Source organism: Rattus norvegicus, chromosome 1, assembly GCF_036323735.1.
Source record: "Rattus norvegicus strain BN/NHsdMcwi chromosome 1, GRCr8, whole genome shotgun sequence".
Classification (NCBI taxonomy): domain Eukaryota; kingdom Metazoa; phylum Chordata; class Mammalia; order Rodentia; family Muridae; genus Rattus; species Rattus norvegicus.
In genome coordinates, this window is record NC_086019.1 from 125,834,154 (window position 1) to 125,859,581 (window position 25,428).

The 25,428-nt window shown below is 40.6% G+C and overlaps 1 protein-coding gene and 1 pseudogene across 9 annotated transcripts in view; both read right to left on the minus strand.

Annotated features, from left to right (window-relative positions):
* Positions 1 to 25,116, minus strand: part of Potefam2 (POTE ankyrin domain family member 2) — a 178,727-nt gene extending 153,611 nt beyond the window's left edge. For 6 of the 9 annotated variants that reach the window (XR_010060365.1, XR_005494531.2, XR_010060368.1 and 3 more), the window contains exons 1-3: positions 24,699 to 25,083; positions 18,643 to 18,757; positions 18,325 to 18,498 (exon numbers count right to left, since the gene is read on the minus strand). Coding sequence is in view for 4 of the 9 variants with exons in the window: in XM_039094170.2 (XP_038950098.1) it covers positions 18,325 to 18,498; positions 18,643 to 18,757; positions 24,699 to 24,949 (540 nt within the window). In the remaining 5 variants the exon portion in view is untranslated. Of the gene's footprint in view, positions 1 to 18,324; positions 18,499 to 18,642; positions 18,758 to 24,698 lie in introns of all 9 variants that reach the window. The other 3 variants (XM_039094164.2, XM_039094158.2, XM_039094187.2) reach the window with 2 other exon arrangements.
* Fbxw11-ps1 (F-box and WD repeat domain containing 11, pseudogene 1) lies at positions 73 to 18,311 on the minus strand (annotated as a pseudogene).
* Positions 25,117 to 25,428: the final 312 nt, after the last annotated feature.

Sequence of the window (25,428 nt, forward strand, 5' to 3'; positions counted from 1 at the left end):
AGCCTCGGGACCACAGGTAAGACCAAATTTTCTGCTGCAAGAAAGCTGCCTGGTGAGCTTGGGACACACGGAAGCAGAATTTCTCTAGGACCGGGCACGTTCTGTGTTTACCGGAAGTCCCACACCCGCGGATCCCGGCCCGCAGCAGCTCTCTGCTCCCAGACCCGGTGAGAGAGAGACCCAACCGCCTGGTCAGGTGGGCACTCCTGAGGCTGCAGAGCAGAAGAGACCACCAACACTGCTCACCCCTGCCCAAATCCCTGGCCCAAGAGGAAACTGTATAAGGCCTCTGGGCTCCCGTGGGGGAGGGCCCAGGAGCGACAGGACCCCTGCCAGAGATACCACCGGAACCTGAAAGAAACAGACCGGATAAACAGTTCTCTGCACCCAAATCCCGTGGGAGGGAGAGCTAAACCTTCAGAGAGGCAGACAAGCCTGGGAAACCAGAAGAGACTGCTCCCTGCACACACATCTCGGACGCCAGAGGAAAAAGCCAAAGACCATCTGGAACCCTGGTGCACTGAAGCTCCCGGAAGGGGCGGCACAGGTCTTCCTGGTTGCTGCCGCTGCAGAGAGCCCCTGGGCAGCACCCCACGAGCAAACCTGAGCCTCGGGACCACAGGTAAGACCAAATTTCTGCTGCAAGAAAGCTGCCTGCTGAACTCAAGACACAGGCCCACAGGAACAGCTGAAGACCTGTAGAGAGGAAAAACTACACACCCGAAAGCAGAACACTCTGTCCCCATTACTGACTGAAAGAGAGGAAAACAGGTCTACAGCACTCCTGACACACAGGCTTATAGGACAGTCTAGCCACTGTCAGAAATAGCAGAACAAAGTAACACTAGAGATAATCTGATGGCGAGAGGCAAGCGCAGGAACCCAAGCAACAGAAACCAAGACTACATGCCATCATCGGAGCCCAATTCTCCCACCAAAACAAACATGGAATATCCAAACACACCAGAAAAGCAAGATCTAGTTTCAAAATCATATTTGATCATGATGCTGGAGGACTTCAAGAAAGACATGAACACACTTAGGGAAGCACAGGAAAACATTAATAAACAAGTAAAAGCCTACAGAGAGGAATCGCAAAAATCCCTGAAAGAATTCCAGGAAAACACAATCAAACAGTTGAAGGAATTAAAAATGGAAATAGAAGCAATCAAGAAAGAAAACATGGAAACAACCCTGGATATAGAAAACCAAAAGAAGAGACAAGGAGCTGTAGATACAAGCTTCACCAACAGAATACAAGTGATGGAAGAGAGAATCTCAGGAGCAGAAGATTCCATAGAAATCATTGACTCAACTGTCAAAGATAATGTAAAGCGGAAAAAGCTACTGGTCCAAAACATACAGGAAATCCAGGATTCAATGAGAAGATCAAACCTAAGGATAATAGGTATAGAAGAGAGTGAAGACTCCCAGCTCAAAGGACCAGTAAATATCTTCAACAAAATCATAGAAGAAAACTTCCCTAACCTAAAAAAAGAGATACCCATAGACATACAAGAAGCCTATAGAACTCCAAATAGATTGGACCAGAAAAGAAACACCTCCCGTCACATAATTGTCAAAACACCAAACGCACAAAATAAAGAAAGAATATTAAAAGCAGTAAGGGAAAAAGGTCAAGTAACATATAAAGGGAGACCTATCAGAATCACACCAGACTTCTCGCCAGAAACTATGAAGGCCAGAAGATCCTGGACTGATGTTATACAGACCCTAAGAGAACACAAATGCCAGCCCCGGTTACTGTATCCTGCAAAACTCTCAATTAACATTGATGGAGAAACCAAGATATTCCATGACAAAACCAAATTTACACAATATCTTTCTACAAATCCAGCACTACAAAGGATAATAAATGGTAAAGCCCAACATAAGGAGGCAAGCTATACCCTAGAAGAAGCAAGAAACTAATCGTCTTGGCAACAAAACAAAGAGAATGAAAGCACACAAACATAACCTCACATCCAAATATGAATATAACGGGAAGCAATAATCACTATTCCTTAATATCTCTCAATATCAGTGGCCTCAACTCCCCAATAAAAAGACATAGATTAACAAACTGGATACGCAACGAGGACCCTGCATTCTGCTGCCTACAGGAAACACACCTCAGAGACAAAGACAGACACTACCTCAGAGTGAAAGGCTGGAAAACAACTTTCCAAGCAAATGGTCAGAAGAAGCAAGCTGGAGTAGCCATTCTAATATCAAATAAAATCAATTTCCAACTAAAAGTCATCAAAAAAGATAAGGAAGGACACTTCATATTCATCAAAGGAAAAATCAACCAAAATGAACTCTCAATCCTAAATATCTATGCCCCAAATACAAGGGCACCTACATATGTAAAAGAAACCTTACTAAAGCTCAAAACACACATTGCACCTCACACAATAATAGTGGGAGATTTCAACACCCCACTCTCATCAATGGACAGATCATGGAAACAGAAATTAAACAGTGATGCAGACAGACTAAGAGAAGTCATGAGCCAAATGGACTTAACGGATATTTATAGAACATTCTATCCTAAAGCAAAAGGATATACCTTCTTCTCAGCTCCTCATGGTACTTTCTCCAAAATTGACCATATAATTGGTCAAAAAACGGGCCTCAACAGGTACAGAAAGATAGAAATAATCCCATGCGTGCTATCGGACCACCACGGCCTAAAACTGGTCTTCAATAACAATAAGGGAAGAATGCCCACATATACGTGGAAATTGAACAATGCTCTACTCAATGATAACCTGGTCAAGGAAGAAATAAAGAAAGAAATTAAAAACTTTTTAGAATTTAATGAAAATGAAGATACAACATACTCAAACTTATGGGACACAATGAAAGCTGTGCTAAGAGGAAAACTCATAGCGCTGAGTGCCTGCAGAAAGAAACAGGAAAGAGCATATGTCAGCAGCTTGACAGCACACCTAAAAGCTCTAGAACAAAAAGAAGTAAATACACCCAGGAGGAGTAGAAGGCAGGAAATAATCAAACTCAGAGCTGAAATCAACCAAGTAGAAACAAAAAGGGCCATAGAAAGAATCAACAGAACCAAAAGTTGGTTCTTTGAGAAAATCAACAAGATAGATAAACCCTTAGCCAGACTAACGAGAGGACACAGAGAGTGTGTCCAAATTAAAAAAATCAGAAATGAAAAGGGAGACATAACTACAGATTCAGAGGAAATTCAAAAAATCATCAGATCTTACTATAAAAACCTATATTCAACAAAATTTGAAAATCTTCAGGAAATGGACAATTTCCTAGACAGATACCAGGTATCGAAGTTAAATCAGGAACAGATAAACCAGTTAAACAACCCCATAACGCCTAAGGAAATAGAAGCAGTCATTAAAGGTCTCCCAACCAAAAAGAGCCCAGGTCCAGACGGGTTTAGTGCAGAATTCTATCAAACCTTCATAGAAGACCTCATACCAATATTATCCAAACTATTCCACAAAATTGAAACAGATGGAGCACTACCGAATTCCTTCTACGAAGCCACAATTACTCTTATACCTAAACCACACAAAGACACAACAAAGAAAGAGAACTTCAGACCAATTTCCCTTATGAATATCGACGCAAAAATACTCAATAAAATTCTGGCAAACCGAATTCAAGAGCACATCAAAACAATCATCCACCATGATCAAGTAGGCTTCATCCCAGGCATGCAGGGATGGTTTAATATACGGAAAACCATCAACGTGATCCATTATGTAAACAAACTGAAAGAACAGAACCACATGATCATTTCATTAGATGCTGTGAAAGCATTTGACAAAATTCAACACCCCTTCATGATAAAAGTCCTGGAAAGAATAGGAATTCAAGGCCCATACCTAAACATAGTAAAAGCCATATACAGCAAACCAGTTGCTAACATTAAACTAAATGGAGAGAAACTTGAAGCAATCCCACTAAAATCAGGGACTAGACAAGGCTGCCCACTCTCTCCCTACTTATTCAATATAGTTCTTGAAGTTCTAGCCAGAGCAATCAGACAACAAAAGGAGATCAAAGGGATACAGATTGGAAAAGAAGAGGTCAAAATATCACTATTTGCAGATGACATGATAGTATATTTAAGTGATCCTAAAAGTTCCACCAGAGAACTACTAAAGCTGATAAACAACTTCAGCAAAGTGGCTGGGTATAAAATTAACTCAAATAAATCAGTTGCCTTCCTCTATACAAAAGAGAAACAAGCCGAGAAAGAAATTAGGGAAACGACACCCTTCATAATAGACCCAAATAATATAAAGTACCTCGGTGTGACTTTAACCAAGCAAGTAAAATATCTGTACAATAAGAACTTCAAGACACTGAGGAAAGAAATTGAAGAAGACCTCAGAAGATGGAAAGATCTCCCATGCTCATGGATTGGCAGGATTAATATAGTAAAAATGGCCATTTTACCAAAAGCAATCTACAGATTCAATGCAATCCCCATCAAAATACCAATCCAATTCTTCAAAGAGTTAGACAGAACAATTTGCAAATTCATCTGGAATAACAAAAAACCCAGGATAGCTAAAGCTATCCTCAACAATAAAAGGACTTCAGGGGGAATCACTATCCCTGAACTCAAGCAGTATTACAGAGCAATAGTGATAAAAACTGCATGGTATTGGTACAGAGACAGACAGATAGACCAATGGAATAGAATTGAAGACCCAGAAATGAACCCACACACCTATGGTCACTTGATTTTTGACAAAGGAGCCAAAACCATCCAATGGAAAAAAGATAGCATTTTCAGCAAATGGTGCTGGTTCAACTGGAGGGCAACATGTAGAAGAATGCAGATCGATCCATGCCTATCACCCTGTACGAAGCTTAAGTCCAAGTGGATCAAGGACCTCCACATCAAACCAGACACACTCAAACTAATAGAAGAAAAACTAGGGAAGCATCTGGAACACATGGGCACTGGAAAAAATTTCCTGAACAAAACACCAATGGCTTATGCTCTAAGATCAAGAATTGACAAATGGGATCTCATAAAACTTCAAAGCTTCTGTAAGGCAAAGGACACTGTGGTTAGGACAAAACGGCAACCAACAGATTGGGAAAAGATCTTTACCAATCCTACAACAGATAGAGGCCTTATATCCAAAATATACAAAGAACTCAAGAAGTTAGACCGCAGGGAAACAAATAACCCTATTAAAAAATGGGGTTCAGAGCTAAACAAAGAATTCACAGCTGAGGAATGCCGAATGGCTGAGAAACACCTAAAGAAATGTTCAACATCTTTAGTCATAAGGGAAATGCAAATCAAAACAACCCTGAGATTTCACCTCACACCAGTGTGATTGGCTAACATCAAAAACTCAGGTGACAGCAGATGCTGGCGAGGATGTGGAGAAAGAGGAACACTCCTCCATTGTTGGTGGGATTGCAGACTGGTAAAACCATTCTGGAAATCAGTCTGGAGGTTCCTCAGAAAATTGGACATTGAACTGCCTGAGGATCCAGCTATACCTCTCTTGGGCATATACCCAAAAGATGCCTCAACATATAAAAGAGACACGTGCTCCACCATGTTCATCACAGCCTTATTTATAATAGCCAGAAACTGGAAAGAACCCAGATGCCCTTCAACAGAGGAATGGATACAGAAAATGTGGTACATCTACACAATGGAATATTACTCAGCTATCAAAAACAACGAGTTTATGAAATTCGTAGGCAAATGGTTGGAACTGGAAAATATCATCCTGAGTGAGCTAACCCAATCACAGAAAGACATACATGGTATGCACTCATTGATAAGTGGCTATTAGCCCAAATGCTTGAATTACCCTAGATCCCTAGAACAAACGAAACTCAAGACGGATGATCAAAATGTGAATGCTTCACTCCTTCTTTAAATGAGGAAAAAGAATACCCTTGGCAGGGAAGAGAGAGGCAAAGATTAAAACAGAGACTGAAGGAACACCCATTCAGAGCCTGCCCCACATGTGGCCCATACATATACAGCCACCCAATTAGACAAGATGGATGAAGCAAAGAAGTGCAGACCGACAGGAGCCGGATGTAGATCGCTCCTGAGAGACACAGCCAGAATACAGCAAATATAGAGGCGAATGCCAGCAGCAAACCACTGAACTGAGAATAGGTCCCCTATTGAAGGAATCAGAGAAAGAACTGGAAGAGCTTGAAGGGGCTCGAGACCCCAAAAGTACAACAATGCCAAGCAACCAGAGCTTCCAGGGACTAAGCCACTACCTAAAGACTATACATGGACTGACCCTGGACTCTGACCCCATAGGTAGCAATGAATATCCTAGTAAGAGTACCAGTGGAAGGGGAAGCCCTGGGTCCTGCTAAGACTGAACCCCCAGTGAACTAGTCTATGGGGGGAGGGCGGCAATGGGGGGAGGGTTGGGAAGGGAACACCCATAAGGAAGGGGAGGGTGAGGGGGATGTTTGCCCGGAAACCGGGAAAGGGAATAACACTCGAAATGTATATAAGAAATACTCAAGTTAATAAAAAAAAAAGAAAATAGTTATACTACCTGTGCAGAGGTAATATAACCTGATTTTTCATTAAATTAAATGAAACAAACAGAAAGGGAGTGTAATCCAAAAATACTAAAATAATCCAGATCTCTCCATTGTCTGACACATTCCTATGCATGTTTTCAGAGCAACAGTGACTGTGACTGACTGACTAAGGAGAAGTTGATGCTGGAGAGAAAAGCCCTGAAGACTCTGCGTAGTCTTTGACAGCCAGTACTTCACCAAGAACACAAGGCTGCTTTTAGTACCAAACCAAGGCACAAAGCGAAAGCATAAATTAGAAGCAGGGCTTCTCCTGAAGGCCTTTGCTGTGTGTCCTTCTTGGGAACATGTGTATCAGAAGTGCTGGGGTCTTCACTGAAGAGACGGGCATGAGCGGCTGCTTGACTTGCAGTGGTGAGCTAAGGAGTCCTTCTCCAAGTAAAGCTGGGGTGCAGTGAGAAATGTTGGGGCTTGAGGGGTAGAGTTGTTTGGTGTCTACACAGCATCTGGAACCAAGTTCAGCACCAAAACTCAGCTGTGAACAAACTCCCTTAGGCATGTGATAGCCATGGAGCCAGGAGTTCAAGACCAGGAAACACAGAAAGGGCAGGCTGCTATCTGGAGATATAGGTGTAGATTCAGGAGGGAAAATGACTCATTTCGGGCACTGGGAGGCACATTTAAAAAATCACAAATAAAAATAGTGTTATAATGGGAGCTGATGCTGATCTGAAATTCATCAAGCTGCAGCCAAAACATATGTCCAGAATGTTCCACCAAGGTGCGCAGACACAATGTGCTTGCTGGGGCCTGAGGGTCAACAGCAGCCTGCAAGTCCCAGGCTTTAATCTTCCCATCATAAGTGCCACTGACAATCCTCTTGTTATCAAAATGGATGCACCGGAACAGTTCTTCATGCCCCTCTAGGACTCTTAGGCAGGTGCCAATTCAAAATCCCATAACCGGATGGTATTATCTGATGATCCACTAACAACAAGCCAGTCCCAGTACTGCAGGCAGATGATGCCTTGTTTATGCCCATTCAGAGTGTGGACAAACTCACAGGTGCTCATGCTCCACACTTTAATGGTCCTGTCTCCAGAGGTAGACATGATGTACTTATCATCAAAGTCTACTATATTGACAGCAGCATGGTGGCCAACCAGGACACGGTGTAAAGTGGTATTAGTGGCAGAAACCACATCCCACACAGTGATGGAACCATCCTTGGAACAAGTGACTATCAGTCCATTGCCTAAGCATAAGTGCAGTACAGCTTATTTGTGGTGGATGAGTGTGTTGAGAACTTCACCAGTGTTCACATCCCAGGCTCTCACCGTGGAGTCTGAAGAACCAGTTACAATGACTCGCTCATTATATTGGAGGCAGAGGACAAATCCTGTGTGTCCCATTAGCACTTTTAAACATCCCAAGCTGCTTTTATCTCAGATCTTTACAGAGTTGTCTCAGAGGCCACTGATAATTTTGTCATCATCATATTGCAAAGAGTAGACACCCTTAGTATTTTCAGAATGGCACTGGATCCTCTGCGAGTTGTGTCATCCACATTGCCAGTTGGGTTCTATGGTTTCTGTGCCTTGGATAACCTTTGGGCATAATGATCTATAAAATGAGCTGGAAGGTCCATCTATAGTTCATTTTTTAAAGAGGTACTGATCCCAGCCTCTTCCTTCTGAGAGTCCTTCCAGAAAGTGTCTGTGCGCACCATGCTCTCAATCAGCTTCTTCCAAAGATTCCCTTTGGAGCTTACTCACTACTATTCTTTACACAGCAGCTCTGCTGCACACAGAGACCTGGCATCCAGGTAGGAAATAATGTTTTCTGTTATGTGATCTAAATCTTGCTCTGGCAAAGCAGTGATTAAAGTCCTGCTACAACATGGGCTTCAGTTAAGAGTTAATATGGCTATGCTGATAATAGATTGTGAGATAAGATGCTTCAGAAATTCTACCTGATCTGATTCAGACCACTGATTTAAGTACTTAATGAACAAGTCATTTTTTTTTCTGGTAGTTCCCCTCCAATGACCTTTCTAGAGACAATCACAGATGACATTCCACTACTTATCTGGAAAGTATTTTGCACTGCAGATCCACCACTTAATAAGTGGGGAATTCCTTTTAGACTAGTCTGAGAAAATGCTCAGTCAATAGCAGTCAAGCATCTTCTAAGATTCTTTCTGTTTACTGTATCCAGCTTCCTTTAACAAAATCCCAAACATGCACTTTAGTAACATAAGCTTGATGGTCTTGTCTTCAATCACCCAGTCAGGCTCCATGGCAGGCCAGGTGCCCCACCTCACTATCTCTGCTCAGTGGCAGAGGAGGCAGTGGCAGCAGCAGTTGTGAAGGCAACTCTTACACTCACTCTATCTGTGAGCCTGCCTAGGCTTCTGGCAGTTCCACCCTCCAATTTGTTTCTGTTTTTGTTTTTGTTTGTTTAAATGTATGAACCCTAACACCTCCTGTAGCAAGCAGAGCTCCCAGTGGAAAGATACAGACCAGAGATCAACCCACCCACAAAACCCTGGAGCCAAAATTTGTCCTGCCAATAAGAAGCACAGTGTAGGTTGATATCTTTATGCAGGAAGGCAGGTTAAAGGATAGAAAGAGGCCTGGGGAAGGAAGGATGGATAGGAACAAAGGTTTAGGAAGAGGAGAAGGAGTAGGAGCAAAGAGAAGGAGCTGGGAGAACATGGTAGAAGGTGTTAAGATTCTTCTCTGCACTGCTAGCAGGAACAGGATACAGATCTCTCCTAAGAGAAACAACCAGAGCATGTCAAATACAGAGGTGAACATTACTAGCAAACCACTGAACTGAAAACAGGATCCCGTTTGGGGGAATTAGAGAAAGGATTGAACAAGTTGAAGGGGTTTGCAACCACAGAACAACAACAATGCCAACGAACCAGAGTTCCAGGAACTAAACCACTACCCAGAGGCTATACATGGACTGACCCTGGGCTCTAACTGCATATGTAGCAGAGAATAGACTTGTTGGGGCACCAGTGAAAGGGGAAGTCCTTGGTTCTGCCAAGGTTGGACCGACAGTGCAGGGGAATGTCAGGGGGGGTTATAAGGCGGGGGGTAGATGGGGGGGAACACCTGGGTTCTTTCCAGCTTCAGTCTATTATGAATATGGCTGCTATGAACATAGTAAAGCATATATCCTTTTTATATGTTGGAGCATCTTTTGGGTATATGCCCAGGAGAGGTATAGTCAAGTCCTGAGGTAGTACTCTGTCCAATTTTCTGAGGAAACTACACACTGGTTTCCAGAGTGGTTGTACCAGCTTGCAATTCCAACAATAATGGAGGAATGTTCCTCTTTCTCCACATCCTTGCCAGCATCTGTTGTCATCTGAGTTTTTCACCTTAGCCACTCTGATTGGTGTGAGGTGGAATCTCAGGGTTGTTTTGATTTGCATTTCTGTGATGACTAAGGATATTGAACATTTCTTTAGGTGCTTCTTGGCCATTCCGTATTCTTCAGTAGAAAATTGTTTAGCTCTATTCCCCAATTTTAATAGGTTAATTTGATTCGTTGGAGACTAACTTCTTGAGTACTTTGCATATATTGGATATCAGCCCTTTATTGTATGTAGAACTGGTGAAGATCTTTTCCAAATCTGTTAGTTGCTCTTTGGTCCTAATGACAATATTCTTTGCTATATAGAAGCTTTGAAAGTTTATGAGGTCCCATTTGTCTATTCTTGATCTTAGATCATAAGCCATTGGTGTTCTTTTCAGGAAATTTTCTCCAGTACCCATATTTTCTAGGCTCTTCCCCACTTTTTGTTCTATTAGGTTGAGTGTATCTGGTTTTATGTGGAGGTGCTTGATCCACAGGGATTTGAACTTTGTACATGGTGAAACAAATGAATCAATTTGCATTCTTCTACATGCTGATGTCCAATTGAACCAGCACAAGTTGTTGAAAATGCTATCTTTTTTCTACTGGATGGTTTTAGCTCTTTTGTCTAGCATCAAGTGACCATAGGTGTGTGGATTTATTTTTTGGGTCTTCAATTCTATTCCATTGAACTACCTGCCTGTCTCTGTACCAATACCACACAGTTTTTATTACCACTACTCTGTAATTGCTTGAGATCAGGAATGATAATTCCCTCAGAAGTTCTTTTATTTCAAATGAATTTTGAAATTGCTCTTTCTAACTCTACGAAGAATTGAGTTGGAATTTTGATGGGGATTGCATTGAATCTGTAGATTACTTTTGGAACAATGGCCAAGTTTACTGTATTAATCCTGCTAATCCATGAGCAATGGAGATATTTCCATTTTCTGAGACTTGCTTCAATTTCTTCAGAGACATGAAGTTCTTGTTAGACAAATCTTTCACTTCCTTGGTTAGAGTCACACCAAAGTATTTTATGTTATTTGTGACTATTGTGAAGGCTGTCATTTTCCTAATTTCTATATCAGCCTGTTTATCCCTTCAGGAGAGAAAGGTTATGGATTTGATTGAGATAATGTTATATTCAACCACTTTTCTGAAGCTGTTTATCAGACTCAGTATTCCTCTGGTGGAACTTTTGGGGTCCAGTAAGTATACTATCATACCATCTGCAAACAGTGATATTTTGAGTTCTTCCTTTCCAATTTGCATCCCTTTGGCCTCCTTTTCTTGTCTGATGGCTCTGGCTAGGACTTCAAGTACTATATTAAATAAGTAGGGAGAGAGTGGGCAGCCTTATCTGGTCCCTTATTTTAGTGGGATTGCTTCAAGTTTTGGCCCATTTAGTTCGATGTTGGCTACTGGGCCTTGAATTCCTGATCTTTTCAAGTCTTTTAACATGAAGGGGTGCTGAATTTTGTCAAATGCTTTCTCCGCATCTAATGAGATGATCATAATCTTGTTTATATACTGGATTCAATTAATGGATTTCCATATATTAAACAATCCCTACATCCCTGGGATGAAGCCTACTTGATTATGATGGATGATCGTTTTGAAGTGTTCTTGGATTTGGTTTGAAGAAATTTACTGAGTATTTTTGCATCAATATTCATAAGGGAAATTGCTCTGAAGTTCTCTTTCTTTGTTGGGTTTTTGTGTGGCTTAGGTATAAGCTTAATTGTGGCTTCATAGAAGGAATTGGGCAGTGTTCCTTCTGTTCCTATTTTGTGAAATAATTTGAACAGTTTTAGAATTAGGTCTTCTATGAAGGTTTGATAGAATACTCCACTAAATCTATCTGGTCCTGGTTTTGGGGTTTTGTTTGTTTGTTTGTTTGTTTTGGTATTTTTGGGTTTTTTTGTTGGGAGTCTTTTAATAACTGCTTCTATTTCTTTAGAAGTTATGGGATGGTTTAGATTGTTTACCTGATCCTGATTTAACTTGACTACCTAGTGTCTGTTTAGAAAATTGTCCATTTCATCCACATTTTCCAGTTTTGACTAGTACAGGCTTTTGTAGGATCTGATGATTTTTTTAATTTCCTCAGTTTCTGTTGTTATGTCAAGCTTTTCATTTCTGATTTTGTTAATTTGAATACTCTCTGTGTGCCCACTGGTTAGTCTGGCTAATGGTTTGTCTATCTTGGAAATTTTCTGAAAGAACCAGCTCCTGGTTTTGTTGATTCATTGTATAGTTCTTTTTTGTTTCTATTTGATTGATTTCAGCTCTGAGTTTGATTATTTCCTGCCATCTACTCCTCTTGGGTATATTTGTTTCTTTTTGTTCTAGAGCTTTTAGGTGTGCTGTCAAGCTGCTAATCTATGCTCTCTCAACTTTCTTTTTGGAGACACTCAGAGCTATGAGTATTCCTCTTAGCACTGCTTTATTTACGCCCCATTAGTTTGGATATGTTGTGCCTTCATTTTCATTAAATTCTAAAAAGTTTTTAATTTCTTTATTTCTTCCTTTACCTAGTTATCCTTGAGTAGAGTGCTGCTAAGCTTCTGTGTTTATGTGGGCTTTCTGTAGTTTCTGTGTTGTTATTGAAGACCAGCCTTAGTCCATGGTGATCTAATAGGATACATAGGATTATTTCAATCTTGTATCTGTTGAGTCCTGTTTTGTGATCAATATTTTGGAGATGGAACCATGAGGTGCCGAGAAGATATATTCTTTTGTTTTAGGATGAAATGTTCTATAAATGTTTGTTAAATCATTCTTTTAGTTTCTCTATGTCTCTGTTTTGTTTCAGTTTCCATGATCTATCCATTGATGGGAGTGGGATGTTGAAGTCCCCCATTATTATTTGTGAGATAAAACATGTGCTTTGAGCTTTAGTGAGGTTTCTTTTATGAACGTAGTTGCCCTTGCATGTGGAGCACAGATAGTCAGAACTGAGAGTTCCTGTTGGTGGATTTTTTCTTTAATTATATAAGTGTCCTTCCTTATCTTTTTTGATAACTTTTGTTTGAAAGTCAATTTTATTGGAAATTAGAATGGCTACTCCACCTTGCTTTTTGGGACCATTTTTTTGGGAAATTTTTATCCAGCCTTTTACTCTGATGTAGTGTCTGTCTTTTTCACTGAGGTGTGTTGCTTGTATGCAGCAAAATGCTGGATCCTCTTTGCATATCCAGTCTGTTAGTCTATGTCTTTTTATTGGGAAATTGAATCCATTGATGTTAAGAGCTATTAAGGTATGGTGATTGTTGTTTTTTCTTATATTTCTTGTTAGAGGTAGAATTATGTTTGTGTGACTCTGTTCTTTTGAGTTCATTGCAAGATTATTTTCTTGCAATTTTTAGTGTATAGTTTCCCTCCTTGTGTTAGAGTTTTCCATCTATTATCCTTTGTAGGGCTGGATTTGTGGAAAGATGTCATGTAAATTTGATTTGTTCATGGAATATCTTGGTTTCTCCATCTATGTTAATTGAGAGTTTTTCTGGACATAGTAGCCTGGGTTGGTACTTGTGCTCTCTTAGGGTCTGTATGACATCTACCCAGGATCTTCTGGCTTTCATATTCTCTGGTGAGAAGTCTGGTGTAATTCTGATACATCTCCCTTTATATATTGCTTGACCTTTATCCCTTACTGTTTATAATATACTTTCTTTGTTTTGGGCATTTGGTGTTTTGACTATTATTTGACAGGAAGAATTTCTTTTCTGGTCCAATCTATTTGAAGTTATGTAGGCTTCTGGTATGTTTATGGGCATCTCTTTGTTTAGGTTAGGGAAGTTTTCTTTTTTTTTTTTTTTTTTTTGAAGATATGTACCGGCCATTTAAGTTGGAGTCTCTGCTCTCTTCTATACCTGTTATCCTTAGGTGTGACCTTCTCATTGTGTCCTGGATTTCCTGGATTTGGGAGTTAGGAGATTTTTGCATTTTACATTTTCTTTGATGGTTGTGTCAATGTTTTCTATGATATCTTCTGCCCCTGAGATTCTTTCTTCTATTTCTTGTATTCTCTTGTTGATGCTTGCATCTATGACTCCTGATCTCTTTCCTGGGTTTTCTATCTCCAGTGTTGTCTCCCTTTGCGATTTCTTTATTGTTTCTATTTCCATTTTTATATCTTTGGTGGTTTTGTTTCACTCCTTCATGTATTTGTTTGTGTTTTCCTGTAATTTTTTCAGGGATTTTGTATTTCCTCTTTAAAGGCTTCTACTTGTTTGCCTGTGTTCTCCTGTATTTCTTTAAGGGAGTTATTTATGTCCTTCTTAATTTACTCTTCTATCTTTATGAGATATTATTTTAAATCTAAATCTTGCTTTTCCGGTGTGTTGGGATATCCATTATTTGCTTTGTTGGGAGAACTGAGCTCTGATGATGTCATGCAGTCTTTGTTTCTGTTGCTTAGTTTCCTGAGCTTGCCCCTCACTATCTGGTTGTCTGTGGTGTTACCTGGTCTTGTGTCTCTGATAGTGGCTTGACCCTCCTGTAAGCCTTTGTGTCAGTTTCCTGGAGACTGGCTTTCAGCCCTTAGTGTAGGCAGAGATGGGAAGGACCCTCTCACTGACTGCTCCTAGGTTCCTGTGTCTAGTGGACTCTAGGCAGGTTCTTCTTGGGCCAGGAATGTGAGCAGAAGTGATGTTCTTCCCTGAACTCTCAGGATTGTCTGCACTTCTGAGAGTTTAGCTCTCTCCCCAATGGGATTTGGGAACTGAATTTCTTATCAATTTAAAATTAATATTGCTACCCTCATATATAGGCACTGTTCCTATACAACACATTTAACTATAAAAGGCTCATACCCTGTTCTTTATTGCTATTAAAAATGTAGTCTGAGATCATTAAACATGTGAGTTAATGGCCAGATATCAAATTCATGACTCTAAGTTTATTGTTAGAGTGCTTTCAAGGAATTTTATTAAGATAATTAACAGACAACAGAACAGTCCAGACTACCTGCATAGTTACCTGGTTTTCAAAAACATCAGAAATCCACAAAATGTGACACTTATTGTAATTTATCATTTGTTCAGTCATGTCTACTCCTAACAGTTCAGCTTTGGTGGATTCAAGGAAGATATTGAACATCTATACCCCCAGGTGAGGTGAGATTTTATGCCTACATAGCCACTGGGCAGAAATTTCCTGTTCCATCTACAGACAAAATACTATCCAGAAAAGGACACTTTGCAGAATAATTGACTGATAATTTCTCCTGAGCCAGAATGATCAGTCCTTCATAATTCTGCATTTTATGTCTGTCAGATGATCCTAGGCCAGAAGGCTGAAGACTTGCTCTCATATGCTGCTAACAGGGAATTAGGCAATTAGAAAATTGTCTCTTCAACCTGTCTCACATTGGGAAGCTGTGTTAGGCTTCCTCTATTTTCAGATAATATAGATCATTCTCAGATTTCTGACAGGGTTGAAACTAGTTATAGTCTTATAGCCTAACCAGGCTATTTAACTTTGAGAATACATATTTAATTGGATCTTTACCACATAGTATACAAGCTAGCAAGACATTACATGGATTTTAAGCCTTTCTTAAGCTAGAATATATAACTAAATGTTCTGTTTAACTGATAAAGTTTTGGACTTGGCGTTACATATATTTTATACTTTATAAATTACAAATGATAATAGCTTACATTTGAGAAAAAAGGTTGTTTTTTTTTAATTAGACAGAAAGGGTGATGTGTATGTTGATTGATATCTTTATGCGGGAATGTACAGGATAGAACAAGGCCTGTCATTGGATGAGAAGGAAGGATGGGTGGGAACAAAGTTTTAGAAAGAGAAGGAGCCAGAACAAGGAGAAGGAGCTGGGAGAGCATGGCAGCAGATGTTAAGATTCTTCTCCGTGCATAAATACAGTTGTTATATTTTTAAGTGATTGGTGTGTACAAGATTTTAGGCTGTCTGATGGGCAAGTTATAGCTTATCAATTGAATCAGAGGTATGTTCTTTCATGTGACAACTTAATTGAGTTCAAGAGAAGGTGTGGTGGCAGTGGTGGGATGCATCATGCCGGACAGGAACTGGGATGTATATGCCTGGTGTGGTAACAACTCACAAGAGAACTGTGAGTGAAAGCAACATGGCCAGGTGCCATGTTGGAATGGCTTGCAGACTGCCCTGGTCAGATATTACTTGGGGACAGGGTGGAGCCACTGAGATAAGGATACTCCACAGTGCCATGAGGTGCCACGGGTGATGGTGCTAGTGTGGGATAAAAGGTTTTGCAAGTTTTATTTAATATTTACTGCAACAGCACAGGGACAAAAATGGAACAGAGACTGAGGGAGTGGCCAACCAATGACTGGCCAATTTGAGCCCCATCCCATGGGAGGCAAGAACCAATCTCTACAACTCTTAATGATACTCTGTTATGCTTGCAGACAGTAGTCTAGCATAACTGTCCTCTGAGAGGCTCCACCCAACAGCAGATTGAAACAGAGGCAGAAAACCACAGCCAAACAATTCATGGAGTTCTGGACATCTTGTTGTAAAGTTGGGGGAAGAACTGAGGGACCCAGAGATGATTAGGACAGAAAAAGAGCCACCAACAAAATTGCACACAGAGGTTGGACCTAGGTTCGCTGTATCTATGTAGCAGATGTTCAGCTTGGTTTTTAATGCAGATTCCCCAACAACTGGAGCAGAGTCTGTCCCTGACTGTGGCCTGCCCATGGATCCTGTTCCCATAACTGCACCTTCTCGTTTGGTCTCAGTGGAGAGGATATACCTAACCATGAAGTGACTTGATTTGCCATGGTGTGCTGTTATCGAGTGGCCTTCCCCTTTATAGAGGAGAAAGGGGTGTAGTTATGTGAATAAGGGAACTGGGAGGAGAGGGTGGATTTAATAGTGATATAAAGTGAATGAATGAATGAATGAATGAATGAATGAACGAACAAAAAATAAATAAATGGTGTGTCCTTTATCAGCTGACTAAACTCCACTTATGGCCATATACCCAAGAATTATGGACTGCACAAGTAGAGCTCAGTGGGTTAAAAACTAAAAAACTAAAAACTAAAAAAGCAGTATCAATATTTAAATAAATATCAATCAAGTTATTTCAAATTTCAGTCAAGAGCTATTACAAACAAGAACTTCATGAAATTTGTAGACAAATCGATGGGTCTAGAAAATACCATCCTGAGTGAGATAACCCAGACACAAAAAGACACACATGGTACACATGGTATGTACTCACTGATAAGTGGATATTAGCTCAAAAGCTCAGAAAACTGATGATACAATGAACAGACCATATGAAGTTTATCAAGAAGGAAGATCAAAGTGGGTTCTTCTATCCTACTTACAAGGAGGAATAAAATAATTACAGGAAGTAGAGGAAGTGGGGGGTCCTGGGAAAGAGGAGGAGGGGAGGGGGACGGGATAAAGTATGGAAAGAGACAGGCGAGAAGTCCAGAGGGCCAAGAAAATGAAAAGAAATATGTAGCAGTCGGGGTTGAGGATCTGGGGGGAGCCACTAGAAAGAACCAGACACCAGGAAAGCAAGAAGTCCCCAGGACACAACAAACGGGATGACATTAGCCAAAATACCCAATTAAGAGAAGATGGAACTTGTAGAGATCACCTCCAGTAGATAGACATGACCCCCAGTTGGGGGATGGGGCCATCAACCCATCTCAAAACTTTTAACCCAGAATTGTTCTTGTCTAAAGTAAGCACAGGGACAAAATACTGGAACAGAGACTGAAGGAAAGTCCATACAAAGACTGTTTCATCTAGGGATCCATCCCATCTGCAAACACCAAACCCTGACACTATAGCTGATGCCAAGAAGTGCTTTCTGACAGGAGCCTATGTTAGAGGTCCCGTGAGAGGCTGAGCTAGCACCTGACTAATACAGATGCAAATATTCACAGTCAACCCTTGGACTGAGCCCAGGGACCCTAATGAAAGAGTTGGAGAAAGGGGCTTAAGGGAATTGCAACTCCGTATAAAGAACAACAATATCAACTAACTAATCTCCCCAGGAACTACACCACCAACCAAAGAATATACATGGATGCTCCATGGCTCCAGCTACATATGTAGCAGGAATTGCCTTATCTGGCATCAATGGAAGGGAGGCCTTTGGTCCTGTAAAAGTCCTGTGGAGGGGGATGGTAGAGGAGTGAAGCGGGAGAGGATGGGTGGGTAGAGAAGAACTCTCTTAGAGGCAAAGTGGAGAGGGATTGGTTGGGGTATTTGTGCAGGGGATACTGTGAGAGGGAACAACATTTGAAATGTAAATCAATAAAATAACCAATAAAAAGAGAAGACTTGAACTTCTAAACTTGGAAAATTGGCCCTACAAATGACATTTTTAAAACACTTATCTTTCCAATATTGGGATTCAATTTGCAAAATCAGTACCTTTGTAGTTTCTTCAATGTCTGCACCATATTCAAGGAGACTGGCAGCAATATCTGGACTGTCAACATATACTGCCTGATGTAGTGCTGTTTCTCCATTGGAATCTTTACAATTGGGATTTGCTCCATTATCAAGGAGGACAGAAGCAATCTTTGTCTCCCAGCTTTGTACAGCCTAGGAAAAATATTGTCAATTCAAAGAATTCAACATGAACTTCCCCCGGTTTTCTTCATGATTTATATTGAAGTGATACTAATGTTCCTTTTACTCTAACCATTTAGATTAAATTCATTCTTGAAATTGAAAACTTTGAACTACCTTCATTAGTGGTGTGGCCTTTTGATCATCAAGGGCATTTATCATGCAGTCATTATATAATAAGAACTGAACCAGATGCAGATGACCATAAAAACATGCGAAGTGCAGTGCAGTTCTGTGGGAATGAGACACAATTTAATGAAACTGCACTGTAGGGCACTATGTCAGCATGCACAGTCACTCATGTATTTGCAAATATTACAGGATATTTAAGTCTTCTGACCATTAACCTTAAATATTTAATTTTATTCTAAATTATATTTATTTGCTCTTATAATTTACTATATTAGACCATTCTACCATTCAGAAATTTTATGGCAGTTTGAATAAAACCCATAGCTGTTGCAGCCTAGATAAGTACTCTTATCATTGATCTAAAGAGCCAAGAACATCCTATTTGAACAGCAGAAATATAGCCATTGGATCAAACTCCTGTTGAATTCTCATCCTGCTCTAAGACCAATTATCAATCAACCATTCCCCAGGCTTTTTGTGTTGTAATCACCTTGTCCATGAAATGAGAATTAAAAGAGGTACTTCCCTTCTGACAAATTAGGATGCATGAATAAGAACTTTTGCAACAATGATAACTGGATTTACTAGGTGAGTGACTATTGAAGAAATGACAGAGGAACCACAAGTGGAGGAACAGATTTTTAGCAGCACTACATAGGGATGGTTCCCTTTTCTCAGTGTACTGGTAAACTACAGCCTGTCTTTTAAAAAATAAATGAACACATGAATTAATAACCTTTTCACCTATTCAGGAAAAAATTCTTGAACAACTGGTCATCTATTAGATATTAAAATTATTACTATTAACATTAACAAATACATTTCACTTCAAACTTAGTTCCATTATAACTATTTTGCAAACAATATTAAGGACTATCTATTACACAGAGGCTAAAGATAATGCCCTTAAAAATTTGAGACATGGTCTGTTTAAATTTAAGCTCCTGCTGCCTTAGACTACAGGTAATTTGAATTGTAGATACAACATAGGACCAAACTCGAGATTCTCTTTTTCTCACATTTTAACTCATCTAAAATCAAAATATTTATAACTCAATATAAAGACAATTGCCAACAGTTCTTAATACACAAGGTAAAATGCCATCATGCAATCCATGATGTTAAATGTGACATATATGCACAGCATTCTTAATATTTAGCCTGGTGTTCATAAAATATCTAGTTATGAAAACTACTATGGATGAAAACCATGAAAAATATCAGCAGCAGCATGTACATGCACAGAAAATATTTCTTCATTTTTAAGAAACTTGAAGTAAAAGGAAACTTGAGGTTTACATAAGTAAATATGGCTCATTTTGACAAGTTAAATTCATACAATATATAGAAATTAGATATTTGCTAACCCTAATGACAGTAGGGATAGTAAATTTCTGACTTAACAAGACTTGTTTTTTTGTTTAATTTTGAAACTCAGAAAGCTTTATCTGCCTTCATCAGAATAAGTAAAAATGTCAAAAGTAACCTGTAGGTAACCTGGAACTTGTCAACAAAATGGTTTAGGAAAAATGTGGCTGATCAAGGCAGTGTTGAGTAAGTCTTATGAAATATATGAAGCAATGAGTAAAAAAAGCTTAAGATAAATACGGGAAATCAACTGAGATGTAAAAATGGTACATTTAGGTCTCTACTGAGCAATAATGAGAAAATGAGAGAAGACAAGGAGCATAGAGGTTTGAAATTTAGACTGTTGAGAGAGGCGGACACGCCTGGGAAACCAGAGGAAACTGCACTCTGTGCACATCCAGACGCCAGAGGAGAACACCGAGCGCCATCTGGGACCCTGGTGCACGGAGGCTCCCGGAGAGAGCGGCGCAGATCTTCCCGGTTGCTGCCGCCGCGGAGAGGACTTGGGCAGTACCCCACGAGCGGGCTTGAGCCTTGGAACCGCAGGTAGGACCAACTTTTCCCCTGCGGGAAACCTGCCTGGTGAACTCAGGACACACAGAGGCAAAATTCCTCTAGGACCAGGCACTTCCTGTGTTTACCAGAAGTCCCACACCCGCGGATCCCGGCCCGCAGCAGCTGTCTGCTCCCAAACCCCGTGGGAGAGAGACCTCACCGCCTGATCAGGTGGGCACTCCTGAGGCTGCAGAGCGGAGGAGACCACCAACACTGCCCACCCCTGCCCACATCCCTGGCCCAAGAGGCAACTGTATAAGGCCTCTGGGTTCCCATAGGGGAGGGCCCAGGAGCAGCAGGACCCCTGCGCCCGAGACACCGCCAGAACCTGAAGGAAACAGACCGGATAAACAGTTCTCTGCACCCAAATCCCGTGGGAGGGAGAGCTAAACCTTCAGAGAGGCGGACACGCCTGGGAAACCAGAAGAGACTGCACTCTGTGCACATCCAGATGCCAGAGGAAAACACCAAAGGTCATCTGGAACCCTGGTGCACGGAGGCTCCCGGAAAGAGCGGCGCAGATCTTCCCGGTTGCTGCCGCCGCGGAGAGGACTTAGGCAGTACCCCACGAGCAAACTTGAGCCTTGGAACCACAGGTAGGACCAACTTTTCCCCTGCAAGAAACCTGCCTGGTGAACTCAAGACACAGGCCCACAGAAACAGCTGAAGACCTGTAGAGAGGAAAAACTGCACGCCCGAAAGCAGAGCACTCTGTCCCCATAACTGACTGAAAAAGAGGAAAACAGGTCTACAGCACTCCTGACACACAGGCTTATAGGACAGTCTAGCCACGGTCAGAAATAGCAGAACAAAGTAACCCTAGAGATAATCTGATGGCGAGAGGCAAGCGCAGGAACCCAAGCAACAGAAACCAAGACTACATGGCATCATCAGAGCCCAATTCTCCCACCAAAGCAAACACGGAATATCCAAACACACCAGAAAAGCAAGACCTAGTTTCAAAATCATATTTGATCATGATGCTGGGGGACTTCAAGAAAGACATAAAGAACTCCCTTAGAGAACAAGTAGAAGCCTACAGAGAGGAATCGCAAAAATCCCTGAAAGAATTCCAGGAAAACCCAATCAAACAGTTGAAGGAATTAAAAATGGAAATAGAAGCAATCAAGAAAGAACACATGGAAACAACCTTGGACATAGAAAATCAAAAGAAAAGACAAGGAGCTGTAGATACAACTTCACCAACAGAATACAAGAGATGGAAGAGAGAATCTCAGGAGCAGAAGATTCCATAGAAATCATTGACTCAACTGTCAAAGATAATGTAAAGCAGAAAAAGCTACTGGTCCAAAACATACAGGAAATCCAGGACTCAATGAGAAGATCAAACCTAAGGATAATAGGTATAGAAGAGAGTGAAGACTCCCAGCTCAAAGGACCAGTAAATTTCTTCAACAAAATCATAGAAGAAAACTTCCCTAACCTAAAAAAAGAGATACCCATAGGCATACAAGAAGCCTACAGAACTCCAAATAGATTGGACCAGAAAAGAAACACCTCCCGTCACATAATTGTCAAAACACCAAACGCACAAAATAAAGAAAGAATATTAAAAGCAGTAAGGGAAAAAGGTCAAGTAACATATAAAGGCAGACCTATCAGAATCACACCAGACTTTTCGCCAGAAACTATGAAAGCCAGAAGATCCTGGACAGATGTCATACAGACCCTAAGAGAACACAAATGCCAGCCCAGGTTACTGTATCCTGCAAAACTCTCAATTAACATAGATGGAGAAACCAAGATATTCCATGACAAAACCAAATTTACACAATATCTTTCTACAAATCCAGCACTACAAAGGATAATAAAGGGTAAAGCCCAACATAAGGAGGCAAGCTATACCCTAGAAGAAGCAAGAAACTAATCGTCTTGGCAACAAAACAAAGAGAATGAAAACACACAAACATAACCTCACATCCAAATATGAATATAACAGGAAGCAATAATCACTATTCCTTAATATCTCTCAACATCAATGGCCTCAACTCCCCAATAAAAAGACATAGATTAACAAACTGGATACGCAACGAGGACCCTGCATTCTGCTGCCTACAGGAAACACACCTCAGAGACAAAGACAGACACTACCTCAGAGTGAAAGGCTGGAAAACAACTTTCCAAGCAAATGGTCAGAAGAAGCAAGCTGGAGTAGCCATTCTAATATCAAATAAAATCAATTTTCAATTAAAAGTCATCAAAAAAGATAAGGAAGGACACTTCATATTCATCAAAGGAAAAATCCACCAAGATGAACTCTCAATCCTCATCTTCGATTGGTTTATATACAAGTGTGCAATTTCTAGGCTTGAAAGTAAAATGATGCTATCTGGTGCTGGATAGAGGAGCCTTATTTTTTATTATGGCAGCTTGCTATTTTTGTAACATGGTGATTTGGTTGAACACATTAAAGTACAGTAGTAACTGAAAAAAAAAATAGATAGATTTCCCAGACCAGGTCAGGACTTCATAGAGAAATATTATCCCAAAAAACCAATAATAATAATAATAATAATAATAATAATAATAATAATAATAACAAAAACAACAACAACAAAAACAACAACAACAAAAAACAACAACAACAATGATAATTACAAGATCGCTATACTGATGGAAACGGAAATGCTGTTAAAAGAAATTAAAGAACATCAAATGAACAGACAGCCATTCAGAGTCTACCCATACTAAGCACTCAATGCTGTTAAAAATGGCAACTTTCTTTTTTGGCAACTCCTGACAGTTGTAGCCGCACATTTAGCTCTCCCTCTCCCTGCCCGCCCTCTGCCTCAAAAGCACAGTATCAAGACTGCACTCCAGAGGCAGAGGCAGGTGGATATATCTAAGGGCAGCCTACTCTACAGAGTGAGCTTCCTGTCAACGAGGGCTACACAGAGAGATCCTGTCTCAAACAAACAAAAACCAACCAACCAAAACAAAAACCCCAAAACCAACAAATAAAAAGTTGTAGTAAAATACTAGGACTAATGGCGCATTTCCGAAATTCCAGCACTCAGAATGAGGTAGGAGCTCAACATGAGTTCCAAGCCAGCTTGGGGCTGTCTCAGACAAATAAACAAATACATATAACTGTGGTTTAAAACAATATAGCTCAGCATTTATTATTTTAATCATTCATAAGTGCACAATCCATGGCCATTAAATACGTCTGCCATGTTTTGTAATCATTATGTTTATGAATACCTAAAACCCTTTATTGTCCCCTAACAAAGATTCCATACCCATCAGAGGGCCCCACATCTGTCTCTGGTGTCTGCTGACCCCTCCTTATCCTGCTTTCTGCCCCTCTGAGCTGATAACTTGAAACAGTTTGCCTCACCACACCGATAGTCAAGAGCAGAGAAGTAGCTCGGTGTTTCCAGGGCTCAGCCTGTCTCTACATTTCCACAGTCCAGGACCCAAATCCAGGGACTGGTGGTGGCCATAATGGGTGGGTCTTCCCATTTTAATTAATGTAACCAGGAACAATCCTGACAGGCTTGCTATACACAGGCCTACTCAATCTGTTGCTCTGAGACTCGCTGCCCAGGTGATTCGAGATTGTGTCAAGTTGCTAATTAAAATTAGCCATCCCAGCTGCTACGGACGTCAGAGAAAAAAAAAAGAAATTTAGACTGTTACTGTTATTGTTCAGTAAGGGATATAAATGTTAGTACACAATGACATAAAATTCACACTGAATTATACCTCTATAATTTTAGGGGTGAGGAAGATGTAGTATGAGGAACATTACTTGAATTCTGAATTTTCAATAGTTCATATCAAACACGGTGTTTATTATGTACATTGAAATTAAATCCTATTTCTTTATATTTTGTTATGCTATTCCAAGATTATTCAATAAAACGCTCTTTAGAGGAATTATGGAGTAACCCTAAACCTGCTGGAGATTCTTCTCCCAAAAGACCTGGACATTGGATCTCCGTGTGATTATAGGTGCCAAGAACACTGTAGTACAGAAATCATAGCTGGACTTTCACCACCCATCTTGTCCTCAGTGAAGCTAGAAAAGGTAGGTTTTTCCCATCACCCGATTTCCGTATGGCCTGTCATCCTCAGTTTCCAATTGCTCTCACCGTTTTCCTTTATCCGTGTCATTTATGCTAAATTTCTTCTTAGAGAGGAGATGCAGCACCACTTTGATCTTTCCCATGCACACTGCTTCATGAAATTTATTATCCGGATCATAAGAGTGCCCATACTTATCCTCATGACTACAGTCACAACAAGCCAGGCTCCCCTCCCTATTGCTTGGGCCATCACAAAACCCCAAGGGGGTTTTTGGCTCTCTCTTAAAGCAGCAGAGCTTCCTCAAAGTGGAGAACATGTCTTTAGCCACCTTTGTGTAGGCTCAGAACTAATTTTAAGAAATAAAAACTTTTAATTACTTCTAACAGTCAGAACCTAACTCTGGGAATCCCAGAAGTGATGAGCTCTGACCAGGCAAACCACCAGCCCTTATGGAACAGCCGTTGCTAGGAAACAACGGTAAACAAGCATGCGCTTTCTTCCTCAGGGTAACGGACAGTTCCTGGAGAGAATATACTCACTGCGCATGTGTTTCCGATCTGTATCCCCTTGACCTCCTTTTGTTGATTGATTGCTCTGGCTAGAACTTCAAGAACTATATTGAGTAAGTAGGGAGAGAGTGGGCAGCCTTGTCTAGTCCCTGATTTTAGTGGGATTGCTTCAAGTTTCTCTCCATTTAGTTTAATGTTAGTGACTGGTTTGCTGTATATGGCTTTTACTATGCTTAGGTATGAGCCTTGAAATCCTGTTCTTTCCAGGACTTTTATCATGAAGGGG